The sequence below is a fragment of the Heterodontus francisci genome, chromosome 14 (assembly GCF_036365525.1).
Source record: "Heterodontus francisci isolate sHetFra1 chromosome 14, sHetFra1.hap1, whole genome shotgun sequence".
In the NCBI taxonomy this organism is placed as follows: Eukaryota; Metazoa; Chordata; class Chondrichthyes; order Heterodontiformes; family Heterodontidae; genus Heterodontus; species Heterodontus francisci.
The window spans coordinates 46,377,526-46,404,284 of NC_090384.1; the positions used below are offsets into that span (position 1 = coordinate 46,377,526).

At 42.3% G+C, this 26,759-nt stretch overlaps 1 protein-coding gene across 5 annotated transcripts in view; it reads left to right on the top strand.

Moving 5' to 3' along the window:
• The window catches only part of pgghg (protein-glucosylgalactosylhydroxylysine glucosidase), a 53,038-nt gene extending 27,136 nt beyond the window's left edge, over nt 1-25,902 (top strand). For all 5 annotated transcript variants that reach the window (XM_068046138.1, XM_068046141.1, XM_068046140.1 and 2 more), the window contains 7 exons: nt 5,962-6,034; nt 7,815-7,951; nt 9,153-9,286; nt 14,999-15,094; nt 15,711-15,808; nt 20,198-20,409; nt 24,113-25,902. In XM_068046138.1, the coding sequence (XP_067902239.1) occupies nt 5,962-6,034; nt 7,815-7,951; nt 9,153-9,286; nt 14,999-15,094; nt 15,711-15,808; nt 20,198-20,409; nt 24,113-24,198 (836 nt within the window). In that variant the 3' untranslated portion in view covers nt 24,199-25,902. The remainder of the gene's footprint in view (nt 1-5,961; nt 6,035-7,814; nt 7,952-9,152; nt 9,287-14,998; nt 15,095-15,710; nt 15,809-20,197; nt 20,410-24,112) is intronic.
• The last annotated feature ends 857 nt before the right edge of the window (nt 25,903-26,759 follow it).

Genomic DNA, 26,759 nt, shown 5'->3' on the forward strand with positions numbered 1-26,759 from the left:
AGTTATTTAAAACTCAATCAGGATGGCAGGGCAGGTAATGTGTTGCAGCTGCAGTATGTTGAAGCTCGTGGACTCCAATGTGATCTACCGCAACTGCATCTGCTCGAGGAGCTTTGGCTCAGAGTTGATGAGCTGGAGATAGAGCTACAGACATTGTGAAGCATCAGGGAGGGGTAGTTATCTGGACTCTTTGTTCCAGAAGGCAGTCACACCCCATAAGATAGGGTCTTCTGATTTGGTCAGGGACAGGAGGATGTGATTGTGAGTAAGGCAGGTAAGGGGATCAAGATGGCAGAAGTGGAGGAGCCAAAGCCTTGCAATTGTCCAACAAGTTTGAGGTTCTTTCAGCTTGTATGATGAGAGTGAGGGCTGCAGGGTGAATGAGCAATCTGACAATGGCACCATGGTACAGGAAGCTTTTCAAGCGGGGCGAGTAAATAGGAATGTAGTGGTAGTAGAAGATAGTTTAGTCAGGGGGATAGATACAGTTCTCTGCAGCTGAGAGCAAGAGTCCAGTAAGCTCTGTTGCCTACCCGGTGCCAGGGTTCGGGACATCTGCTCAGGGCTGGAGAGGAACTTGCAGTGGAAGGGGGAGGATACGGTTGCTATGTTCCACATGGGTACCAATGACATATACAGGACTAGGAAAGAGGTTCTTCAAAGGGAGTATGAGTAGCTAGGGGCTAAATTCAAAAGCAGAAACTCAGGTAATAGTCTCTGGATTATTACCTGAGCCACGAGCAAATTGGCATAGGGTAAATAAGATTAGGGAGTTAAATGCGTGGCTCAAAGATTGGTGTGGGAGAAATGGGTTTTGATTTATGGGGCACTGGCACCAGTACTGGGCAAAGTGGGAGCTGTACCGTTGGGACGGTCTTCACCTGAACCATGCTGGGACCAGTATTCTGGCAAGATATTAACTAGGGCAGGAGAAGAGGACTTTAAACTAAATAGTGGGGGCGAGGGATCAAGTGAGAGGAGATAGGATAATTTAAAGAGAAGAGAAAGCAATATATCAATAAGGGTAACGATAATCAGAGTGTGGCAGGAAGGAACAGAGTATACAAACTGAAGAGTGTGCCAGCAGATAAGGCCAGAGGTCATGAACTAACAATGGAGGGAGAGTTCGGGTGAAGGGAGATTTAGAAATCCAAAGAGAAAGGCCAAGGCATTGGAACAGTATAGCGTTGTGCGTAAAAACAAGCAGAATGGGACAGGAAGGGACAGAGCATTTAACAAAAATTGTACATCAGCGAATAAGATCATTGTAGGGAATAGAAGTAAAAAAAAATGAATTAAAGGTTCTTTATCTGAATGCACGAAGCATCTGCAATAAGACAGATGAACTAGTGGCACAAATAGAGGTAAATGACTTGGATCTAATTGCTGTTACAGAGACATGCTTACAAGGTCATAGAATCATAGAGAGATACAGCACTGAAACAGATCCTTCGGCCCCCTGAGTCCGCGCCGACCTTCACCCACCCATTTATACTAATCCTACATTAATCCCATTTTCTCCCTCACATTCCCACCTTCCCTCAATTCTCCTACCACCTACCTACACTAGGGGCAATTTTTTTTACAATGGCCAATTTACCTATCTACCCGCAAGTCTTTGGCTGTGGGAGGAAACCGGAGCACCTGCAGGAAACCCACGCGGTCAGAGGGAGAACTTGCAAACTCCACACAGGCAGTACCCAGAACCGAACGCGGGTCGCTGGAGCTGTGAGGCTGCGGTGCTAACCACTGCGCCACTGTGCCGCCCAAGGTGATCAAGGTTGGGAAATAAATACTCCAGGGTGCACAATACTTCAGAAAGACAGATAGAATGGCAAAGGAGGAGGGGTAACCTTGATAATAAAGGATGATACAAGGACATTAGTGAGAAAGGATCTGGCCTCAGAAGATCATGAAGTAGAATCAGTAGGGGTGGAAATGAGGAATAGCAAGAATCAGAAAACCTGGTGGGAGTAGTTTATAGGCCCCTTAACAGTGGTTATACTGTTGGACAGATCATTAAACAAGAAATTATTGTAGCTTGTAACAAAGACAATGTAATAATTGTGGGGACTATAATTTTCATATTGACTGGGACATTGAAATTGGCAAGAGTGGTCTAGAAGATGAGATTGTGGAATGTTTCGGGACAGTTTCTTGAAGCAATACATTGTGGAACGGACTAGGGATAAAGCTATCTTATATCTAGTTTTGTGTATTGAAGCAGGGTTAATTAGTAATGTCATAGTAAAAGATCCACTGGGAAATAATGATCATAATACCATTGAATTCCATGTTAAGTTTGAAAGTGACATACTCCAGTCACAAACAAGAATCTTAAATAAAGCCAATTACATAGGTGTGAAGGGAGAACTGGGTAAACATACTAAAAGGTAGGGCTGTACATGAACAGTGGGAAACCTTTAAAGAAACAATTCAAAATGTTCAACAAAAATACATTCCATTGAAAACAAAAACTTAGCAAAAAAGACCCACCTGTAGCTCAGTCAGGAAGTTAAGGACAGTATTAGATTAAAAGAGGCTTACATTGTTGCAAAAAAGAGTAGCATGTCTGAGGATTGGGAGTGTGTTAGAAACCAGTAAAGGGCCACCGAGAAGATGGTTTTAAAAAAAAATGGGATGAGAGTAAACTAGCCAGTTATATGAAAACAAATTGTAACAGCTTTTATAGGTATATAAAAAGGAAGAGAGTAGCTAAAGTCAAATTGGTCCCTGAGAAGCAGAGACAGGAGAAATTATCATGGGGAATGAGGAAATGGCAGAGGCATTGAACAAATATTTTGTGTCTGTCTTCACGGTAGAAGATACGTTTCATACCAGAAATAGATGGTAATCTAGGGGCTAAAAAGAGTGAAGAAATTAATATCAACAGACAAAAAGTATTGGAGAAACTTAAGGGACTAAAATCCAACAAATCCTCGGGACCTGATAATCAACACCCTAGGGTTATCAAAGAGATAGCTGTAGAGATAGTGGATGCGCTAGCTACGATTTTCCAAAGTTCCTTTAGATTTGGGAACGGTTCCGTCAAATTGGAAGTTGGCATATGTTGCACCACTTTTCAAGGAAGCAGGGAGAGAGAAAAACAGTGCACTTCGGGCCAATTAGCCTAACATTGTTTCTTGGAAAAATGCTAGAATCTATTATTAAGGAATTATTATGATTAAAACAAGTCAGCATGGTTTTACTAAAGGGAAATCCTGTTTGACAATAAATTTATTAGTTTTTTCAGAATGTAACTAGTAGGGTAGATAAAGGGGAGCCAGTAGATGTAGCATACCTGGATTTCCAAAAGGCATTTGAAAAGGTGCCACACAAAAGGTTAATAGGCAAGATAAGGGCTCATGGAGTTGGGGTAATATATTAGCATGGATAAAGGATTGGTTAACAGACAGGAAGCAAAGCATGGGCATAGATGGGGTATTTTAATTTGGCAGGCAGTGAATAGTGGAGTGCCACAAGAATCCATGCTGGGGCCTCAGCTATTTATGATCCATATTAATACTTGGATGAAGAGACAGATGTATCTACATTTGCTGATGATACAAAGCTCGCTGGAAAGGTAAGTATGGGGAGGACACAGAGGCTGCAAAGAGATATAGACAGGTTAAGTGAGTGGGAAACAAGATGGCAGATGGAGTATAATGTAAGGAAGTGTGAAGTTATTCACTTTGGTCGTAAGAATAGAAAAGCAGAATTTATTTTTAAAGGTGTGAAACTTTTCGGTGTTAATGTTTGAAGCGACTTGTGTGTGCTTGTACAAGGAATGCAGAAAGCTAGCATGCAGGTACAGCAAGCAAGAAGGAAGGCAAACGACATGTTGGCCTTTATTGCAAGGGGATTGGAGTACAGGAATAAAAAATGTATTGCTGCAATTGTACGGAGTTTTGGTGAGACCGCATCTGGAGTAGTGTGTGCAGTTTTGGTCTCCACATTTCAGAAATTGCATTGGAGACAGTACAGCAAAGGTTCACTAAATTGGTCCCTGGGATCAGGGGGTTGTCCAATGATGGGAGGAGGAGTAAATTGGGCCTATATTCTTTGAAGTTTAGAAGAATGAGAAGCAATCTCATTGAAAGGGCTTGATAGGGTAGTTGCTGAGAGATTGTTTCCGCTGGTCAGGGAATCTAGAATACTGGGGCGCAGTCTCAGGATAAGAGGTCGATCATTTAGGACTGAGCTGAGGAAAAATCTATGGAATTCTCTACCCCAGAGGGATGGAGATAGACAGATTTTTGGTGTCTCAGGGAATCAAGGGATATGGTGAGTGAGCGAGAAAGTGGAGTTTAAGCCTAAGATCAGCCATGATTGTATTGAATGGCGGAGCAGCCTCGATGGGCCTTATGGTCCACTCTTGCTCCTATTTCTTCTGTACTTGTGTTTCTGAGGCCCTGCATCTGTGCCCAGCTGAGCAGGGCTGTGTCTGTTGTCCCTCCTGCAAGGGGTACTGCCCGCGGCCCCCGGTGCCTCTGGCACCTCTCCTGCACGCTTGTGCTGTACTCCTCACTCATTGCCACCCTATCTCTGTGTGAGGAGCCACCAAGGTGACTATGGCTGGTGGATGGTGAAGTTGTAAGGTGTGACGGTGCTTCTTCTTAGCTTTGCTGTCGCTGCTCTTGGCCTGGTGATGGTGAGGGAGATGGTCTCCTTGGCTTGACATCTGCACCTGTGGGCAACATGAGACGAAATCATGAGAGCTAGCCTTGGAAAGCAGAAACCTGTGCCGTTCTCAGGTTTCCCAGTGCAACTCCATGTTTGGAATACTGTCAGGGTGGATTGTGAGGCCCCCCCCTGAATTAGCGCATTGTGCTCTTTAACCACCATGAGTACCCATCTCGCCATGTCTGACATCCTCATGGTCTGCGAAGGGTGTCAATGATGGAGATGAGACATAAATAAAAGCAAAATACTGCGGATGCTGGTAATCTGAAATAAAAACAAGAAATGCTGGAAATACTCAGCAGATCTGGCAGCATCTGTGGAGAGAAAAGCAGAGTTAACGTTTCAGGTCAGTGACCCTTCTTCGGAACTGCTTTTTGGACTGGAGGAAGGTATGCAGTGGGGTTCCCTAGGGATTGGTACAACAACCTATGCTTTTCTTGAGCTATATTAATGACTTAGACTTGGGTGGAAAGGGCACAATTTCAAATTTGCACATGACAAAAAACTTGGAAATATAATCTGTGAGGAGGATAGTGATAGACTTCAAGAGAAAATATGCTGAGGGAATGGGCGGACGCGTGGCAGGTGAAATTTAATGCAGAGAAGTGTGAAGTGATGCATTTTGATACAAAGAATGAGGAGAGGCAATATAAACTAATGTCTCCTTTTGTGGCTCAGTGTCATACATTGTTTTATAATGCTCCTATGAAGTGTCTTGGGATCTTTTATTATATTAAAGAGCTATATAAATATAAGTTGTTGTTGTTAAGCACAACTGCTCTTTCAAAGAGTCAGCATGGGCTGAATGGCTCTGCTCAGTGCTGTAAGATTCAGAAGAGTACCTCTACTGCAACACTGTGACATTTCCTAGTTAACAATAGTCATTTTCATGGCTTCTTTGAGTGAGCCTACGAATTCATTGTTACATTGTTCTGAATTTTATGCAGTACTTCTGCATAATTTCCTGTCCAAATCGGGTCTGTGCTCAGAAAGAATTTCTTTACTCAAATAGTGGTAACTGTTTTGAATAAAATACCAAGCAGGGTAATAAAGACAAAAAGATTGAAATTAATTGTTCAAAATAAAATCAGATGTTAGGTTGGGCAAGCTAATGTATTAATGGAATGAGCTTTGAAGAACGAAGTGGGCTTTTCTCATCTCTGGTATGATTGATAACAGACCTTATTTAAAGACAGTCTATGAAAAGAACCCAATCAAGATGGAAATCCATATTTTATGTTCATGACTTATTATTTCACTGCATATAATTTCTTCAAGGAGTGATGCCACCTGATGAATATCATTCTGATGTTACCAATTCAGCCTACACTGCAGTGGTCGCCAAGTACAGGTGAGGATGGGACTGGGGGAGGTGGACTTTCCTTGTCCCATTTTTCTGAAGTTACTAGTTTGAGGAATGAACAAGGGCTGCAACAAAAGAATGAAATATTACAATAAAAAAGACACATGATAAAAACTGACTTTACCAGTTTGCAGAGTGAAACACAACAAGGGCACTTCAGATTGTTTGAAATGTGTTGTGTATTCTTTATTTTTTTGGTGAATTTTCAAAGTGATGATAACTGCTTTAGATGCATCATAAAGCTCTCTCTGCTGTGCCCAAACCTCAGAAAAGTGGCTTCCTTAAAGCACCAATGTAACATTTCCCAAACTGAAGCAGCCCTTCTTACGGTTCAAGAATGCCAATTAGAGGCAGTTTTTTTTTTATTGTTGTAGGCCTGTGTCCACTAGAACTGGATTGAAACTGCACAAACTTATTCCATATAAACCTTGACAATAGCAGAGAAGGAATTTTATTCTTCAGTTTGTGTTGGATTTGAACCTAGGTAACAGAGATGCACGTCCAGTGGGCAGATATGCTGCAACACCTATTTTTAACTTTTTAAAGTTAAGTATTTAAAAAGGGTCCCAGGATATCTCTGCAGGAGTTACTCATTGCTTCAGCAATGACCTTTCTTGCATTATAAGGTCGGAAGTGGGGCTCTTCACTGATGATTGCAGTGTTCAGCTCCTTTCACAGCGCCTCAGATACGAAGTAGTTAGTGACAACATTCAGGCTTGGGCTGATGTGTAACAAGTAATATTGGCACAAGTGCCAGGCAATGACCATCTGCAACAGGAGAAAACCTAACCATCTACCTTTTAACATTTAATGGCATTACCATTGCCAAATATCCCACTACTCACTACTGTACTCACTACTGGCTAGAAAATCAACTGGACCAACCACATGCCATGGTTTTGAGAGTAGGTCAGAACTGTGAAGAGTGGCCCATCTTCTGACTCCCTAAAGCCTCTTCATTGCCTACAAGGCACAAGTCAGGAGCGTGATGGAATACTATCTATTTTTCTGGACAGGTGTAGCTGTAATATTAAAAGAAACTCGACACCATCCAAGCAGTCTGCTTGACCTGCACCCCATCCACCAGCTTAAACACATCCACTCCCTCTACCATGTATCATGGCTGCAGTATGTACTGTCACAAAAGTCTTCTTTCCAGCATATCTCAAATTTGCAACCTCCATCTAGAAGGATAAGAGCAACAGATGCGTGTGAACACCATCACCTCCATGTTCCCCTCCAAGTCAGACACCATCTAGACATTGATACATATCGTTGTTACTTCATCGTTACTTGTTGAAAATCCTGGAACTCCCTGCCTAACTGCAATGATTGGCTGCAGCACCTTGGGTGAGGGAGGAGAGAAGTCAGCCAGGATTCCCACTTCTGATTACTGTCCAGTGACTTTTACATGCAGCTATCAGCAGAGGGGAAATTGAGGTTATAAAATGTCCTTCAGTAGGTTTTCTTGGCAGAGAATATTTGAATAGTGATGCACCATGCCACTGAGTGACAAAATTTGGATATACAGTGTAGTTCTCCATGTGCACGTACCTGTTTTTGAGGGGGAGACAAGTCTTTCTTTAATGGGATGTTTTAAAGTATGAAACTAGACCACCTATGCAGGACATTGCCTCATTGCTAGGTTTAAAGCCTTTTTACGAATCTCCCTAGATTATTCTTTCACTTAATTTTCACTTTGTACTACACATCAGAATTACTATTATTTTCCTGTGAATTAATTGGATTTATGCTGTATTATTTCCAGCCTCCAGTTTGCTACAGAGTTGGCATCACATTTGAAAGTTTTAGTTCCATCCGAATGGATGCAAATAGCTGAAAAAATCAAAGTGCCGTTTGACCCGCTGAAGCAGTATCATCCTGAGTATGATGGGCATAAGTCAGGTATGGAAGAATTCATTTCAGACATCCTTAATTTTACTCCTCTTCCCCAGCCCCCTCCCCCCGCTTTTTTTTTCAGAATTCTCTCTAAGGCCTCTCCCCTCCTTTTGACCAAGAGTTTGACACAGCCAAGGCTGAATATGTTGCCATTGCAGATATAATGGGTGGAATCTTCTCCACTCACAATTTTCAGGCATCGGGACCATTTGCAGCTCCCCACCCTGCTCGTGTTGGAGGTGTGCCTGCAGCGCGATCTTACAGGAGGTGGCAAGTTAGCAGGCTGCCTCCATGTTCACCATCCAAATAAGGACGGTGGGTGGGACACGGACGCAGGAGGGCCTGCAGGACTGGATGGCGAGCAGCCCCACTGGGAGAGGCGGGCATTGCTGAGGCAGGTGGAAAGGGCAAAGGTGCCTCAAAATGGAGGCGTGTTTGAAAGGCTTCAGAGTAATTAATAAAAATGAAGGCCCAGAGCTGCTAGGGCCATCAGTCTAGAAAGGGTCCCTCCACAAGAATCCTTTCGGCTGTGGATGTTCCCATTTCAGCCTTGCGGCTCCATGATAGTGGCATGGACAGCAGCCTCCAATATTCCACTGATCTCCCGCCTTGAGGCCACCTCCAATGCATTGCCAGCCTCCTGAAACAGTGCGGGGTTTGCACACCTTCCGCAAGATTGCATTGCTACACACATTTCGGGGCTAATTGCCCTTTTACATTGGCCATCTGCTGCGGATGGGTGTGCAGCAGCTGCTGCAAGGAGCCTGCTTCTGGGAAAATCTCTTGGAGGTGGGAACACATCAGGGAGAGGACCTGACATGCCTCTGTTTGAATTTCCATGCCCACCCTGCCTCTAAAGCTGCCTCCCCAAGGCTGGGAAGATTCTGTCCAATGTCTCCCAAGCTGTGATTTTGATGGGATAAAATAGAAATGTCTGTGTGATTTGCCCCCATGAGGCAGTATAATTGACATTCATGCTCTTGGACAAGGCAAAAGCAAAAAACCTAGTCGGGCTTCTCACTCTCGATCACAATCCAGTAACCCCTACTGGAAAGTGCATTTGTGTGGACATCATTGAGTGAAGCTGTGATAAGCCCAAGTGAGCGATGATCCCTTGGACAAGGTAGCGTTTCCCACTCTGTGTAAGTTCTGCTGAAGGTTTGGCTACAGCATTCTTTATGCTAAGAATATTATTTCTTTGCTCCAGGGGATGTCGTGAAACAAGCTGATGTTGTGTTGCTAGGTTACCCACTCATGTATCCCATGAGTTCTCTGGTGCGCAAGAATGATCTGGTGACATACGAAGCTGTGACTGATCGTGATGGACCAGCCATGACATGGGTTAGTAGAAGGTGACAGTTGAATGGGCACAGGAAGGGGCTGTCTTAGTAATGGTCAAACTGTAAAACCAGCAGCATTATGTGTAAGCAACAGGGAATTATAAACTGACTAACCTAACATCTGTTGGGAAATTACTAGAGTGTATAATTAAGGATGGAGTGACTAAACATGTTGAAAATTCACAGCTAATCAGAGAAAAGCAGCATGGATTTGTTAAAGGTAGGTCATGCCTGATGAATCTGATTTGGAATTTTTTGAAGAGTTGAGTAAAGTAGTGGACAGGGAATGTCTATGGATGTTATTTATATGGACTTCCAGAAGGTGTTTGATAAAGTCCATCATAAGAGATTGTTAGTGTTATGGACAAAATTGAGAGAGAACTGAAATCCCAGTTCTTTTCCCTTTACTGTCTGTAATCGATGTGTTTTTGAAAAGGAAGATGTGTGTGTTTCGTAACCCCTGAATAAATGGCCAATTTGAATAACCAACAGCACGCTTTTCGTGGGTTTAAATAAAGAGGATTATCTTTATTCACACTTTCAACCTGGAAGTCTTAACATTTCATCACTCATCACTCTCTCACTCACACACACTTGAGAAAGAAAGCCGTTTAAAAAGGATACTGCACTTCACAAATTACAAGCAAAGGAATAGTTCATAAGTCACGTGATATGGCACGTCTTGGGGAAAAGGCCTGAGTTGCAGGCCCAGTGAAATAGGCGTTTTCACTCCTGAAGTGTAGTGGGGTGGATTCAGTAGCCAGAGTCATATATCGAAGTCATTGCAGGATTCTCTCGAAGAGGTGGATTTTCAGCAGGTCATGATGTTAGTTGCTTGTAGTCTCATTTCTAGGAGATTGATTTTCTGTACTGGTGGAATTGAAAATGAACAGGTTTGGAGATCTTAAGATATTACAGCCTCCAGTTCTTTTAAGGCATGATGGTACTGCCTTGTCTGCTTGCTGCTTTTTCCTGCAGCCTGTGTTTAAAAATATTTTTAAAAGGAGACCAACATGACTGCCTCACCATTTTGGGCGGCACAGTGGCGCAGTGGTTAGCACCGCAGCCTCACAGCTCCAGGGTCCCGGGTTCGATACTGGGTACTGCCTGTGCGGAGTTTGCAAGTTCTCCCTGTGACCGCGTGGGTTTTCGTCGGGTGCTCCAGTTTCCTCCCACAGCCAAAGACTTGCAGGTGATAGGTAAATTGGCTGTTGTAAATTGCCCCTAGTGTAGGTAGGGAATATGGGATTAGGGTTAGTATAAATGGGTGGTTGTTGGTCGGCACAGACTCGGTGGGCCGAAGGGCCTGTTTCAGTGCTGTATCTCTAAATAAAAATAAATAAAATAAATATGACTTCTCACCGTTCTTTTTCCAAATATGGTGGGGGTCTACGTTGATTAGACCCATCCTAGTTTATTGTTGTAAGATATACATCCTGAGAAGGGTTAACATCTTTTTTGTTTCAGGAGAAACCCATTTAATTCAGGAATGTCTCCTGATGGTTTCAGGATGGGCGTTGGTGACATCTCTCAGTCTGGAAGGTATTCTTTTGTCCTTTCAGGCAGTGAGTCAACTTTTGAATGCACAACCTGAAGGTCAGCTGACCTTTAGTGGTCATCTTTGCATCCATGTCCATTTTTAATGTCCATTGTAGTTCATTTAAAACAAAAGAAAAATTCCAGATGATGCTATGCTGAGTATAATCCATGTTTAATGAATAGGACATGCCTGTACTAGGCATGACAATTAGCTAAAGTTGAAGCTTGTGAGACTGAGGGAAAAATATTGACCTGGTTAGGAAATTGGCTGAGTGGCTGGAGACAGAGAGAAAACGGTCAGGTATTCTAATTGGCAGAATGTGACAAGTGGTGTTTCTCAGGCATACATGTTGGGAAGTCAACTATTTACAGTATTTATTAACGACTTGCATGATGGGATAGAGAACCATTTATCCAAATTTTCTGTTGACACATTAGCAGCATTGTGAGCAATGTAGCTGGAAGCATAAAATTACGGCACTGTTAATAGATTGAGCAGGCAAAACAGTGGCAAATGGATTTCAATATGAGCAAGAGTGAGGTCACCCACTTTGGACCTTTTATGTGATGAAAAGCTAGAAGCAATGGAGATACTTGGGGATCTATGTACATTGATCATTTAAGTGTCATGGACTGGTACAAAAAATAATCAAAAAGGCTAATGGAATGCTGGCTTTTATATCTAGAGGACTAGAAGTCAAGGAGTTGGAAATCATGCTGCAGCTATACCAAAGCCCGGGTTAGATCACAACTCTGTAATTGTGTTCAGTTCTGGGCATCACACCTTTAGGCAGGATATATTTGCCTTGGAGGGAGTTCAGCTTAGACTTAGTAGAATAATAACTGAACTGCAAGGGTTGATTTACGAGGTAAGATTACACAAGCTAGGGTTGTATTCCTGGAAATTGGAAGATTAAAGGGTGATTTGACTGATGTTTTTCAAGATATTAAGCAGAACTGATACAGTAGTTGGGAGAAATTATTCCTGCTGTTTAGAGAATCAAGACTTTTGATCTGGATAAATTCAAGAGGCTTTCCTAAGTCTGGGGGCTAAAAAGGAAGAAACGAAGATTGCAGACAGCTTCGCAGCTTAAAGAGGGACCAGTGGCCTGTTTCTGGGGAAACAGCTGCTCTCTCATCACCAATACAGCAAAATGCTGCTAAGATTTGAACCCAGTTCCAAGGCTCGAGGTTTGCGGAGGAGAAAAGATCAACAGTGTCACCAGAGATTGCCTTATTGACAGAAGTTCATTCGAATGTGCTTGGAAGAAATGAATGAAGAGGACATTGACTTTGAGAAGGATATTTGGGAGGCCCAACCCATTGCAGCTTGGAGGAGTTTGGGACTTCTAACTGCAAGGATACCTTTTCACTAAGAACACTAATGTATAAATGTAGTATGGGTTTTCGAGTGTGTTAATAAGTTAATGGGAAATACCTTTCTCCGTAATTTAGTGCATGAGCTACATACGAAGTACGGTTTAGTTAATGTTGATTTTTTTTTTAAGTTTGGTTATAGTAAAAGTCTTAAAACATGAAATCTTGTCATGTATTTCTTTAATTGGTCACTAGGAAGTTCATAACTCTTGTTTTAAAGTTAGCGGTCTCTGCTGAGGTCATAACAGATTTAGGGTAAACTCCTTGTGTACGAGCTCTTGGTTTTCATGAGCCATTTAGGTGTGGACCATCGAGCCATGTTCCTAATTAATTTGCATATCTCAAGTTGCTGTTGCTGGTGTTTTGAGGTAGGATTAATCCACAAATGAGGCAACATGGTTAAAAACAGTCCTTTTGAATCGTATCGGTCAATGAAATTCAAACAGGACAAACGGATAAATAGGAAATATAATTGCTGCTACAGACAGGTGGTAAGGGATGTGGGTGGTTTCCACTGTTCACCTCCAAACTGACCATAATCGTGTTTTGTTTAAAATAATAAGTTAGGCCCTGAGTGTTTTTTAGGGTCAAATAAGCAGACAAATGACAGGTTTTCTCTTTAGGTTAAACAGAAGATAACTATCTTTACACAATTCCCGAACTGGTCACAACCTCACTCACGCACACATTCACACACGCATGTACACAAGAATAGGTCGAGAGGAAAAGGGTAAGTGGTTTAAAGTGAGGTAGTGTTCATGGTTGACAGTAAACCTGTTGAATCTTCTAAGGAGGACAGCTTCTTTTAAAGGTGCAGGCCTGGGTGTTTGTAGTCTTGAACTTGTTGAGGTGTCATGGATTTCTAGTGATTAAGACTTCAGACTGGACGTGGTGGTGACTTTGTTCTCTGTTGCAGCAATTTAGAGTGTAGAATTAGCAGCAGTGCTGTTACTTCTTGCCTGGCTGGATCCTTCCACAGCCCCTGGCAGTACTGCTTTCTGTGATGTTGTTGTGATCTCTCGTCTCTCTCCAGAGGGCTACTTTTCAAGGTCAAAATCCATCACATTAGCATTTATGTTAGCTGTCACATGGTCTTCACCCTGGTGTGTCCACACAATGGACCAGGATGTGGAATTCATGACTATCCATTGATGACTGGATGGGTACCATTCTGTTATGATGTGGCAACATCATTCTTTCTTTGTCTCAGAAGAAATCCATTCAATTCAGGAATATCTCTTGATGGTTTCAGGTTGGGTGTATTTAACATCTCTTAGACTAGAATGTATCGTTTTGTCCTTTCGAGAGAGTGAGGCAGTTTTTGAATGCACAGGCCAGGTCATCTGACTGGTGGCCATCTTTGCAGCACATTGTCCACTTTCTTTTTAAAAGGAAAAGTCAATTTCAAATAGTTTATATTGAATAAAGTTTGTATCTTAAAAGTTAGGAATATTATTAAACTTAAAATTTTAACATAACATGAAGATGTACATTTCAAACTCTAAATCTCAACAAAACACTCCTATTTTACTGTTCCTACCACCCCAATAATTTCCCTATACGTTAAAGGATCTTGGCGGTTTATTCGCTTCTGCAGGGACCAATCCAAAGTTTACCACAGCTCTTAGGAAATCACTTTGATTTCCTTAATTTCTCAGCTGTCTTCTGAGGTATCAGATCTCCTGAATTTGGACTTCCCAGCTTGAGCATGGACCTTACTCAAAACAGAAACGCCCCTGGTTCTTGATGGCTTCTTTGCTCCTGAGTCTAGTGGACTTCTAAAAGCCAACTTGCTTTTTCAAAAGCCAGCTGACTGTGTCAGCAAGCACACAGATCAAACAACCGACAGACACACCCTGCATTATCCATCTCCATGGTCATGTGGGATGTCCCATATAGCAATTTAAACTAATCATTTCCAACTCCAAATCTTGTCTTTAATTCCTGATACCCACATGAGTAATATTGCTAACAACGATAGAACAATTTCCCCTAAACATTCTGGTTTCAACTGCCCAATTAAAAGAGGTTTTATGGGTCTCACCTCTTTAACTCTGTCTGTAAGCACTCATGGAGAGATTTTTGAACTTTAAATCTTGGGTGGTCTGCAACCTTTTGAAATTTTTCCAACTACACATTTAATTCCACAAAACTAAAAATGACCTCTAAAATATTAATACAAACCATGAACCAGGTGATCGTAACACTTTGCACCAAGAATACTTTTGCCTGGAGATCCACTGACCACAAATTATGGTGATTCTGGAGTTACAAATAAATACAAGTGGATTAAAATTTCCATGTACAATGTTGCTGCAAAACAATTGCAAGATCTGGAATTCCTGGCTCCAGTTCAAGTGGAGTTGGATCCCTGAACAAGGTGACCAAAAGGAGTCAGTAGTGGCAGTGTATGACAACTCATGGAGAAGAAGATCAGGATTTTCATGTTGCAGTACTAATCTAATAGTGTCCTGGTCTGGATGCAGAGCATAATCTGCCATTTCAGCAAATCCTGCTCCTCCAGTATGATGTTTTAGTCAGCCTGCAATTGACAATTTGTGCTAATAATTCACTTGCAACCTAATTGGTACTGCCCCAAATTGAAATGAGTTCGGACCCTAAACCAGAAAGAGTAAACTTGATTAAAATCCAGCTCCAGATGGTAGGAGCAGTGGCTTGCTGACTACAAATGCAGACATGGACCAAAAGGAGTGAGGTTTCCTGTTCCATTGACTAATAATTTGATCAAGGTGAGCAACGTCTGTGCTTGTTACTTAAAAGCACGTTTCTTTTTCAGAGCATGTTTGCGATTGGTTGGCTGGAGCTGAAGAATGTTAGTCGGGCTCAGCAGCAATTGAACAAGTGTTATAGGAACATTCAGGAACCATTCAAGGTAATAGTTGCCATGAAAACGTCTCGAGGCTCTGCCCAGTTGCATGCATGCCAAATGATAAAACAAGCAAAAGCTGACTAAGGGCTTCACAAAAGCATTTTTAGGACTAAAGCGCACGAGCTCAGTTCAGAACAGTGATGGATTTAGAATTTCACAAGGGGGTGTGAGGACCGAAGGCAAGATTTTAATTTTTTTGTGGGGGTTTTCACTTGGGAAATTTAGATTTTCTGGTACTTTATTTTGATACATATTCAGAACTTTACAGCCACCTGTGATTTTAGTCCCTTAATTCAGTTAGGACACGCAACTTTTTAAATATGTTACCATGGCGTAGAATTCCCTTGGAGGTGTTCCCACTCCACCACCATAACCTTGTCCAAAGTGTGGCAAAAACCACTTTCATGAATTGCCTTCCCCCTTCACACCCTCCCCATCACTGAGGCCAACTGTAGCATCCCTCATGCTACACCTGATGAGGCAAACTAACTTGGATTAGACCAAGGTTTGAACTTTTGGCCTTTCAGGGCTATGTGTGGCATGTGAATCAAAAAATAAGTATGGTGTTTTCTGAGAGTTTTTGGATACTGATTTTTGCCATTTTCCCTCCCCATGACAGGTTTGGAGTGAAAATGAGGATGGGTCAGGAGCTGTGAATTTTCTGACAGGAATGGGTGGCTTCTTGCAGACTGTGCTGTTTGGCTACACTGGCTTCAGGTCAGTGTGAATATAGCCAGGTTTTATTTGAGTTGCTGGGATATCCAATAATCGATTCCGTTTTGCACAAGAAATCTGCTTTTGTTATAGATGTACTCTGAAAATATTTTCTTCAACCGCTCTCTTTTTCCATTAATTTCTCCCCTCCACTTCTGAAGGCATTGATTCCTTGATGACCAACATTACCATGGGTGCTGCCAGCTCACTGCTCTCTCAAGCAAATTACCTGTGTGTGAACCTAGCCAGTGAATATCATTGGGCTACTTGGCCATGGACAGTACCACAGCTGAGGCCGATCCTGTCCCCAACCTAACTGTGTATACACTCAGTTTTCAAACTGGGTCACTGGATACCCATGGGGACCAGGAATCCTTGCTGTTTTATCTCTCCTTCGCCCTAAACACATCTCCTGCCTCTCAAGTGAGAAGGAGAAATATATCATAGACTGGGGATTGAATCTGAGAGTTTCCTGGTCTATATGGATCAACCTATTGATTAGATTCACTGACTTCTTGGAAAACAAACAGTCAATTTTTAAATGTCTTGTTTTCCAGGAACTGACATTAAATCCTGCCTTGTCCTTAAAAAAAAACTCCAGGGTGAAGCTTAACCACTCAATTTTTTTTTGAATAAAGGAAATAGGAGCAGGAGCAGACCATATAGCCTGTCGAGCCTGCTCCGCCAGTCAACACGACCATGGCTGATCTTCAGCTTCAACTCCACTTTCCAGCCCTCTTTTCCCCCCCCCCCCCCCCCGATATTCCTTGATTCCCTGAGAGACCAAAATTCTGTCTATCTCAGCCTTAAATATATTCAGTGGTGGAATATACCACTACCCCCGGGCTGGAGAATTCCAAAGATTCACAACCTTTGTGCCCCCATGTTCTCTATTTCCCCAGCCAGGGGAAATGACCTCTGTGTAAAGGTCTGCTACCCGACCTGAACCCGACAGGACCTGACGACGTGTCGGTTTCAGGTCGGGTCGTTCTTCCGGGTCCGGCTTTCGGGCTCGGGTCGGGCCGGGTCCGGGTCAGACACACACAGTGAGTATTGCATTTTGCTCTGCTGGTAAGTGTCAGATGTTGAAAAGCCTACCTGAGCTGGGAGTCTGGGGCGTCAAGGAGGGAAACGCTGAGTCTGCGCAGTGAGTGCGTGAGCGTCTGTATGACGTCATCGAGCTCATGCTGCAGCTTCCTGTAGTTTCGGAATGGGAAAGTAGGTAAAGTGAACATTCCGGGGGTCGAGTCGGGTCAGGTCGGGCTCGGGCCAGGTTGGGCACTGGTCCGATGTGGTTCTGTCCGGTTTTTTTTTCCTGACCTGAGCAGGTCTTTACCTCTGTCTACCTTGTCAAGCCCCCTCAGTATCTCGTATGCTTCAATGAGATCACCTCTCATCTTCTAAACTCCAGAGTATATAGACCAATTTACTCAGCCTGTCATCATAGCATCCCTCTTCCAACCCCTGATGCGGCCCTCTCATTCCAGGAACCAATCTAGTGAACCTTCGCTGTACTGCCTCTAAGGTAAGTATATACTTCCTTAAATATGGAGACCAAAACTGCACACAAACTTCAGGTATGGTCTCACCAAAGCTCTATTACAATTGTAGCAATTTTTATTCTTTATTCTTGTACTCTAATCCCCTTGCAGTAAAGGCCAATATGCAATTTGCCTTCCTATTTGCTTGCTAATCCAGCACGCTAACTTTCTGTATTCCTTGTACAAGTCCCTCTGAACATCAACATTTATAAGTTTCATGCCTTTTTAAAAAAAAAATTCTGCTTTTCTCTTCTTACAACCAAAGTGAGTAACTTCACATTTCCCCACATTATACTCCATCTGCCACCTTGTTGCTCACTCACTTAACCTGTCTATATCTCTTTGCAGCCTCTTTCTATCCATACCAATATATTACCCCCAACTCCTTTGGCCCTTATCTTGCCTATTGACCTTCTATGTGACATCTTATCAAATGCCTTTGGAAATCCAAGTATACTATATCTACCCTACTAGTGACATCCTCAAAAAGACTCTTAATAAATTTGTCAAACAGGATTTCCCTTTCCTAAAAACAGGTTGACTTTGTCTGATCATACTATGATTTCCTTGATAATAGATTCCAGCACTTTCCCAATGACTGATGTCAGGCCACCTAGCCTGTAGCTCCCTGTTTTCTGTCTCCCTCTTTTCTTGAATAGAGGAGTTACGTTTGCTAACCTACACTCCACTGGGACCGTTCTGGGATCCAGGGAATTTCAGAAAATCATAACCAGTGCATCCACTATCTCTGCAGCTACCTCTTTTAGAACCCTGGGCAGTAGGCCATTAGATCCTGGAGATTTGTCGGATTTTAGTCCCTTAACCTTCTCCAATACTCTTTCTCTGCTGATATCAATTACCTTAATGTAAGATTAGATAAGTGGGGAGTTAATGCCTCCTACTATGGCAGGAACAGACTTAGCAGCAAAGCTTTTGTTGTGAATCAACGTTATTGAGATAAAGGTAAGGACAAGTTTATTAAGTTTTCAGATGAACAATTAGTTACAAACTCAGGCAGTGATTAACAGTCTAACACAGATACTACCCATATTAGAAACTGGCCAGCTAGAGCGCACGACTGGTTTCAGTGCAGCTTTTGAGCTTCATGTTTTTGCTGACTCTCTCGTCTCTGTTGTTGAAAAAGTTCTCTCAGTCGTACAGAGACACAGACAAGATATCTTTTATTTTGGCTGCTTTCCAATTAACCCTCCCTTTCCACACTCACTGATTAGTCTTGTATTATGGGATGCCTTTCTTAACCAACCAAGCATCATTTTGTGGTTGTTGCAAACCCTTCTGATTTATGTAGGCAATGCCTTTGTTTTTACATTCCATGGCTTCTTATCTCATTGAGAGAAAGATCTACATTTTGTTCTTACAGAAGCTGTTTTCACTCTCTGCTCTCAAGTTTTTTTTTGCTGCAAGTAAGCATTTTAAAACTTGGCATAATCTCCCAGTATCCCTCTACCTTGACTTCTTATCCATACTGGGTCCTTTTTCCTAAGTTTTCCTGCTTGTAATACTGCAAAGGAGGGTTCTAATAAAGTCAAATGTTAGTTTATGATAATTCAGTTGTCAGTTTATAATAGCTAAAGTTTAACAATTAGTATTCTGGTTGGTAACTTTTTAGTAACCTAATAATATATTAATTTCCTCACTCTTAGTAGCCCCTAGGTTACCCTTGGTTTTTGGTACGTAACTTGTGTCTGCTACTGTGAAGACTGACACAAAATATTAGTTCAATGTCTCTGCCATTTCCTCATTTCTCCTGTCTCTGCCTGTAAGGGACCAACATTTACTTTAGCTACTCTCTTCTTTTTTCTATACTTGAAAAGTTTTGAAATCTGTTTCTATATTCCTGACTAGTTTACTCTCATTCTATTGTTTTTCCCTTTTGATCAACTTTTTTGTTGTCCCTTTGCGAGTTAAGTAACTCCTCAATACTTTCCCCCCTCCCCCGTTTTAAGTGTCTTTATTTACCATACCATTCAATCTGTGAAGAGTGTGGATGTGAACTAGTGCAGCTCCCTTATCCTTGGGATTGGGCTGGATAGACTCTCCTTTATGGCTTTTTTTCTGCTCGAACAGCCTGGTTTATGCTTGGATCATGGCTGATTTGATCATGGTCTCAACTACACTTTCCTGCCTGCACCCCCACCGATCACCCTTGAATTGACTCTCTTGTAGATCAAAAATCTAACTCAGCCTTGAATCTATTCCATGACCCAGCCTGTCTGCCTGGAGTAGCAAATTTGAAAGATTAACTACCCTTTGAAAGAAGAAATTCGTCCTCATCTCTGTTTTAAATGGGAGACCTCTTATTCTGAAATTGTGACCCCCTAGTTTTTGATTCTCCCACAAGGGGAAATATTCTCTCAGCATTTACCCTGTCAAGCTTCCTCAGAATCTTGTGTTTCAGTCACCTCCCATTCTTCTAAACACCAATGAATATAGGCCCAACCTGCTAAACCTTTCTTTACAAGACAACTCCTGCATCCCAGGAATCAAGCTAGTGAACCTTCTCTGAACTGCCTCCAATGCAAGTCTATCCCTCTTTTAATAAGGAGAGCAAAACTGTCTGTAATACTCTAGGTGTGGTCTGACCAACACCCTGTACAGTTGTAACAAGACTTTCCTATTTTTATACTCCATCCCCCTTGCAATAAAGGCCAACATTCCATTTGGCTTCCTAATTACTTGTGCTTAAATGCTAACTTTTTATGATTTCATGTACGAGGACACCCAAATCCATTTACTGTGGTTATTACAATTTCCAGTTACTGCCTAAGGAAGACTCCACTCTGTCAGCAACTCAGTCTTCTGATCTGTATTCTGTGCTTTTCTTTTGCAGGATCATGAAGAACTATCTGCACTTTGATCCCATAATCCCAGAGGACATGGGTGAACTACAGATTACTGGAATTAATTACCTCGGAAACAAACTACAGTTTCAATTTTCTACAGAGCAGGTCACCATTGCTTTGATAAGGCCTTGTGGGTTTCAGTACTTGGCCTTGGAAGTTGTTCTAAGAGATTCGGGGAAGAGTTTTGTACTAAATGAAGGTAATATAGGGAAGTTCATATTGTCATTCAGTTGGAACAATCTGGACTTTCACTGGCCTGTTGAAAGCCTTGGTCAATGTAGTGTCCTGCTTTCAGAGATTGACTGAGAGGGAACAACAGATACATGCCAACATTTCACATTTTGGGGGCTAGATCAATGTGTCAGCTGACAAAAATTAGTCCTACCCCTTTTGCACATGGAAATGATTCTGGCCACTGCATATTGTCAAGATTAAAAAAATATATAATCTTATCCCAAAATGCTTCACAGACATTGAATTCTGAAATTTTGTAGGCATGCCAATTTGCAAATAGTAAGCTCCCGCAAATTAGAGAATTGAGTAATCTGTTTTGATGATGTTGGTTCAGGGATGAATATTGGCCATGATGATTGAGAGAATTCCTTACTCTTCATATAGTGCCATGGGATCTTTTATGTCCACCTGATCTGGGTAGATCTTAACTTAAAGAGCATTACATTGGATGGAAGAGGAAGGCAAGTGATAACATTAATTGTGAGGGAATGAAGGTGAAAGGGCCAGAATGAACTGTGTTGGGAAGAGTGCCAGGTTGAATTGAAGGGAATGTATAGTCCCAGCTTGAATAGAGTGTGGAAGAAAGGTGCCACTTTAAATTGTGGGAGAAGAATGCCAGTATCTACTGTGAGGTTTGGAGGAAGAATGTTTCTGTGAAAGGGCCCAGAGCTGATTGGGTTGCAGCACCTGTGTGAACTGGATCAGGAGGGGTTAGAGTGCCTCTGTGATATGGGGCAGTGGGATTTGGATGTGGGAGAGTAACCATTGAGAAAAATTTGGGCAAGTGATAGCCTGGTTTATGTATTGAAAATTCAAATGTTTGTACTAAAAATTCTATTAATTGTGAAGTCTAAAAACACTTAAAATTAACAAGAATTCATGTGGACTTCTTCCTTCAAACTTTGATTCCATCAGGAGAGGAGAGCAGATTGGTAGAAGAGGACAAAAAATGAGGGTGTGGAGAGCAGGCTAACAAATGTACTTATTTTATACATGCTAATAGGTTAATTATGCTAAAGATACACAGATGAAGGGCATTATTTAATTAAGGACTTAGAGCGGATATAAAGAGAGCCTGGCAGCAGCTGATGTATGGCGCCTCAATCGACATAGTTGACACAAAGATAGGTAGGCAAGTATGTTGTGAAGAGGACATAAGGAGGATACAGACCGATATAGATAGGTTGAGTGAGTGGGCAAAAATCTGGCAGATGGAGTATAATGTGGGAAAATGTGAAGTTGTTCACTTTGGCAGGAAGAATAAAAAAGCAGAGTATTACTTAAACGGAGAACGACTGCAGAATTTCGAGGTGCAGAGAGATCTGGGTGTGCTCGTGAATGAGTAACACAGTGCAGGTACAGCAAGTAATAAAGAAGGCTAATGGAATGCTATCCTTTATTACGAGAGGAATTGAAAATAAAAGTAAGGATGTTATGCTTCAGTTGTACACGGCATTGGTGAGACCACATCTCAAATACTGTGTGCAGTTTTGGTCTCATTTTAAGGAAGGATGTAAATGAGTTCGAGGCAGTTCAGATGAGGTTTACTAGATTGATGCCTGGTATGAGTGGGTTGTCTTATGAGGAAAGGTTGGACAGACTGGGCTTGTTTTCACTGGAGTTTAGAAGAGTGAGGGGAGACTTGATTGAAGTTTATAAGATCCTGAATGGTCTAGACAAGGTGGATGTGGAAAGGATGTTTCCTCTTGTGGGTGAGTCCAGAACAAGAGGCACTGTTTTAAAATTAGGGATCGCCCTTTTAGGACAGAGATGAGGAGAATCTTTTCTCAGAGGGTTGTACGACTTTGGAACACTCTGCCTCAGAAGGTGGTGGAGGCGGGGTCATTGAATATTTTTAAGGCGGAGGTAGATAGATTCTTGTTAGGCAAGGGAACCAAAGGTTATGGAGCTAGATGGGAGTGTGGAATTCGAGACACAAACAGATCAGCCATGATCTTATTGAATGGCGGTGCAGGCTCATGGGGCTGAATGGCCTACTTCCCCTAATTCGTATGATCGTATAGTGGTCAGTACTGTGCGTTGTGGCCAGAGCAACCTTGGTTCGAAGCTGAGTCCTGACGCAGGTTGTTCGAGCTGGCTTGCACGCAGCGACACCTCCTAAAAGAGCACCGCTTCAAAAGAGGTATAAAGAGAGCCTGACTCAGTAAATCAATAAATACCATGGGCTGAATTTTACCAAGCCCTTGATGTCAGGCTTCGTGGCTGGGGGGGGATGCAAAAAATGGGGCCGGCAGTTGTCTGCCACAGAGGCCGACGCCAGGAGGGCCCAGCCTGATCATTCCGGCGGCGGCGGCAAGGCTCCTTGGCAGCCCCCTGCTGCTGGGCGTCGGGACTTGGATTTCAATATTTAAATTAATGACATGCATACATTTAAACAAACTTATCTTCAATTTTCTGGGACCGCCGTGATCTTCGGTGCGGTGGCTGGCACTCCTGTGCCTTCAAATTCCCCATCCAGGGAAAGCCGGCGTGACACTGGTGGGGAGGGGGAAAGGAATTAATATTTTCAGAGCAGGAGGGGGGTCGGGGTCAAATAAAAGTAATGGATGTAGGGGATGGTTGGAAGGGGTGAACTTTAAAAACTTTATGCAATCTGGGGGGGGGTGGGGGGGTGGTGTCAGATTTAAAAGGTAAGTGTTTTTTGGGGGGGGGGAGGGCAAATACTTGATGTAATTGTTATTGCTGGGTGGGAAAGGGGCATTTGAAATTTACTTAATAAATTTTAGTGGGTGGGGGTGTATATCTTTAAAAATTAAAATTTACCGGCAGGGCTGGTTGCCCTTTAAAAATGGCGTCAGCGCCTGTGCTGCCATTGCTGAGGATGGACAACCCGCCCCCTCCATGAGATGGGGGGGGTGGGTGCCGGGATGCCCTGGTTATTGAAATGAGCCGCCACGCGTGGGATCGCGGTGGCTCTTTGGCATGCGGCCCACCATTCTTTGAGCTCACTGTCGAGATCGGCGGCGGGCTGTTAAAATCCAGCACATACTCTATTGTGTTGCGAAGTCCATGGTCCTGAGCGCTCATCAGGGTTTGTTTGGTTCTTGCCATAAGTTGGGCACATTGGGAGATAAAAACAGAGACACAAATAATCACAAACAGAAACAAATATTCACTAACAGTGAGGTTTTTAAATAGAAAACTGAAAGGGCAAATTTTCACCAGGCCCAGAAGGTTAGGATTCAGATGGTAGTTTAAAAGTTAAATTTGTTCAAGTTAAACAGGATGGCCCACTGATGTGGGGAAGCATGGCATACTCATTATTTTGTATGATAGTGCAAACACAAGCTGTGCTGAGAAAACTAAGTGAGTCGGATCATTACTGTTGCTCTGTATGTTCACTTGCTGTGAAATAAAGGAGCTTAACACTTTGTATTTGCCCTGATTCTACCAAATGTTTTCTTGACAAAATAGTTGCAGAGGTACACACCAAGGTACATGCTGATGACATGAATATCCAGTTCAGATCACAAGGGGGTAATATGGTTACATCCCTGGGTTATACTATTGTATAATTAGATATTGGGCACTGTGGGCACACCCTTAAATGTAAGCCACTTGAACTGCTCACTGAAGTGGCTAGCAATGAATAGGAAACTGAGGCAAAGCCCTAAACTTGTAACACCCTGTTTCATTTCTTTTTACAGGCCAACCGGTGTCTTTTCTTCTGGGACCAGGAATGATTCGAAGCAAATGTCTTGCTGCTGCTTCTGTATTATCTAGCAATTTGTAGCCTGTAGGAGCTGAACCAGTTTTTCCATCCATAACATATAGGTCTGTGTATTCGCTAGACCTGAAGTTTTGAGAGTCACTACATGCCACTAGAATTTTATACATGTTACGACCGAGGCAGGAGGAGTGCACTGTTAATTCAGACCCACTTCTCCACAGGTCACAGCATATCAATACATTTTCCGACTTACCGAAACAGCCAATTAGATATGCTATTTGTCCCCAGAACAAAGCACACCAACCAGGTTTCTTTAATAAACAACACAATTATCTGTTTATTATTAAACCGAGTCTTAACTACTAATGAAGTAAATATATATGTGAGTCAAAATATTAAAGCCCCATGTTATTATCTTAGCCCTCACACGCACACACACACATCCAAAAACTGGTTAACGGGGAAAAAAGGGATTTTTGTTTACAGCTGTTTCAAAGGAATAAAAAACTTCAACTGTAATGATCTGGAAGGAAGTCATTTGGTTTGGCAAGGTGTCCCAAAGCCAAATAGTTGGATGCCACTCACAGTCTTTCCAGGTGAGGTCTGTTTAGGGTAGGCGTTCAAAGAAATTCAACTGCAGAAGCTTCACATAGGTCTTCCATCAGATGTGCAGCAACAGGTGTCAATTCTCTCTCACATTCGATGCAAAGACCTTTCTTAAGAGCCAAAATTTCTCCAAGCATTCAGGGTTTCTTAAAAATACAGTAAGCAAGAGTACCACTTCACACAGGCTTTTGCTTTACACTAGCAGGGATTCTTCAAAGAGTTTTTTCTTCTGATCTCCTGGCAGGTTCAAACGCAGATTTCAACTACCTGCTTTTAGTCCATAAACCAGCATCTTTTAACAATTCAAAGTGAAACTACTTTTCCAAGCAAGTGTCTTGCTAAGTCATAGATTCTCTCTTGTCACAACAAAGGGTAGGTCTTAGGTCAAAACCCCTTGTGGTTTCCTTTAAATCACCTGGCTTCCAGTATTTCTTTGCTGGTTAAAACCAGTAAACTCTTGTTGACCTTGCTTTTTTTTTTAAAAAAGCATGCGTAAAGTTCAGCTATATCCAGATGTTTCAATGTCCATGAAATTTTTTTTTTTAAGTTTTTAAAAATTTAGATTCCAAGTTTTAACAAAAAAGGACTCTCGTCACACACCTTTCAGTGAATTATTATTTTGTTTTCTTCCTTCCCTTCCTCTGCCAAAGATGTGCGCTTTTGCTGGGGTATGCTGGCACTTGCAGCCCTCCAGTATTTTTGCCTTTAATCAAGTGAGAACCTTGGGAAGTGAGTGATAGCAGTATTTTTGGCATCACAGTCGAACCTGATGCTGTCCTCACATGTACACTTTTCAGCAGAGTTGCTGGATAGTGATGAGTGGGAAGCCTGGTTGATTTTTTTCCCCCTTCCTATCCAAGGATCACCTAAGGTTAATTACAACAGCTTTGTAGGTGCACTGTGGTGATCAACTAGCCCAGTACAGACTGAATCTGCAACCTTCTCACTCATGGTCTACATGGCTACTTTCCCACACGAGGTACTCCATTTCCCATTAAGTCAATGGAAGCTGCAACCTTCTCACTCATGGTCTACATGGCTCCTTTCCCACACGAGGTACTCCATTTCCCATTAAGTCAATGGAAGCTGCAGAATCAGATATGTTCCATTCATAAATTTCTTTCAGATGAATGTAATAGTTCAAACATTCAAAAAGCCAATATTAACTGGTTCAATAAAATAGAAATTATTATACCTATTAAGGTGAAAGTGACTTTTAATTATTGAGAGAACCTATGTGAAATCATAGTGCAAGACACCACTAAGGTTGCAGAGAACGAGGTAAGTCAGGAACTAGCTATTAGCTGATGCTGTAATTGTATTTTGAGTGCATGTAGATTGTAGCAGGAAGGGATGTCTGAGGGAAGTGTTCCAGTTTTGAGCTCCAAGGGAAGAACAAACTGCATTAAAATGTATACACAATGAAAATGTGCCTTTTAATAGCCCAATAGTTCTCTCAACGGTCAACCTTATGGAAGATTTTTCCTTTTTGTCTGGCTTCTCTGCTGTTGTTTGGACCATTCTTAATGGAGCCTTTGCTATATCCAGTACCTTCAGCCTTTTTTTTAATATCATGTGGAATGAATCAAATTGGCTGAAGACAGGCATCTGTGATGGTGCAGACTTCAGGAGGAGGCACTTCTGGCTGAAGGTTGCAATCATTTTAGCTTTGTCTTTTGCACTGATGTGCTGGTATCTGCCATCATTGAGAATGGGGATTTTTATGGTTAGTTGTTTAATTGTCTATCACCATTCACGACTGGATGCGGCAGGACTGCAGAGCTTTGATCTCGTCTATTAGTTATGGCATCGCTTATCTCTATAGAATGCCGGTTGCACTGTTAAGCATGCATGTAGTCCTGTGTTGCATCTCCACCAAGTTGGCACCTCATTTTTAGGTACACCTGCTCCAGACATGCCTTCCTACACTCCGCATTGAACCAGGATTGGTCCCCTGCCTTGCTGGTAATGGTAGAGTGAAGGATAAGTCAGGCCATGAGATTATAGATTGTAGTTGA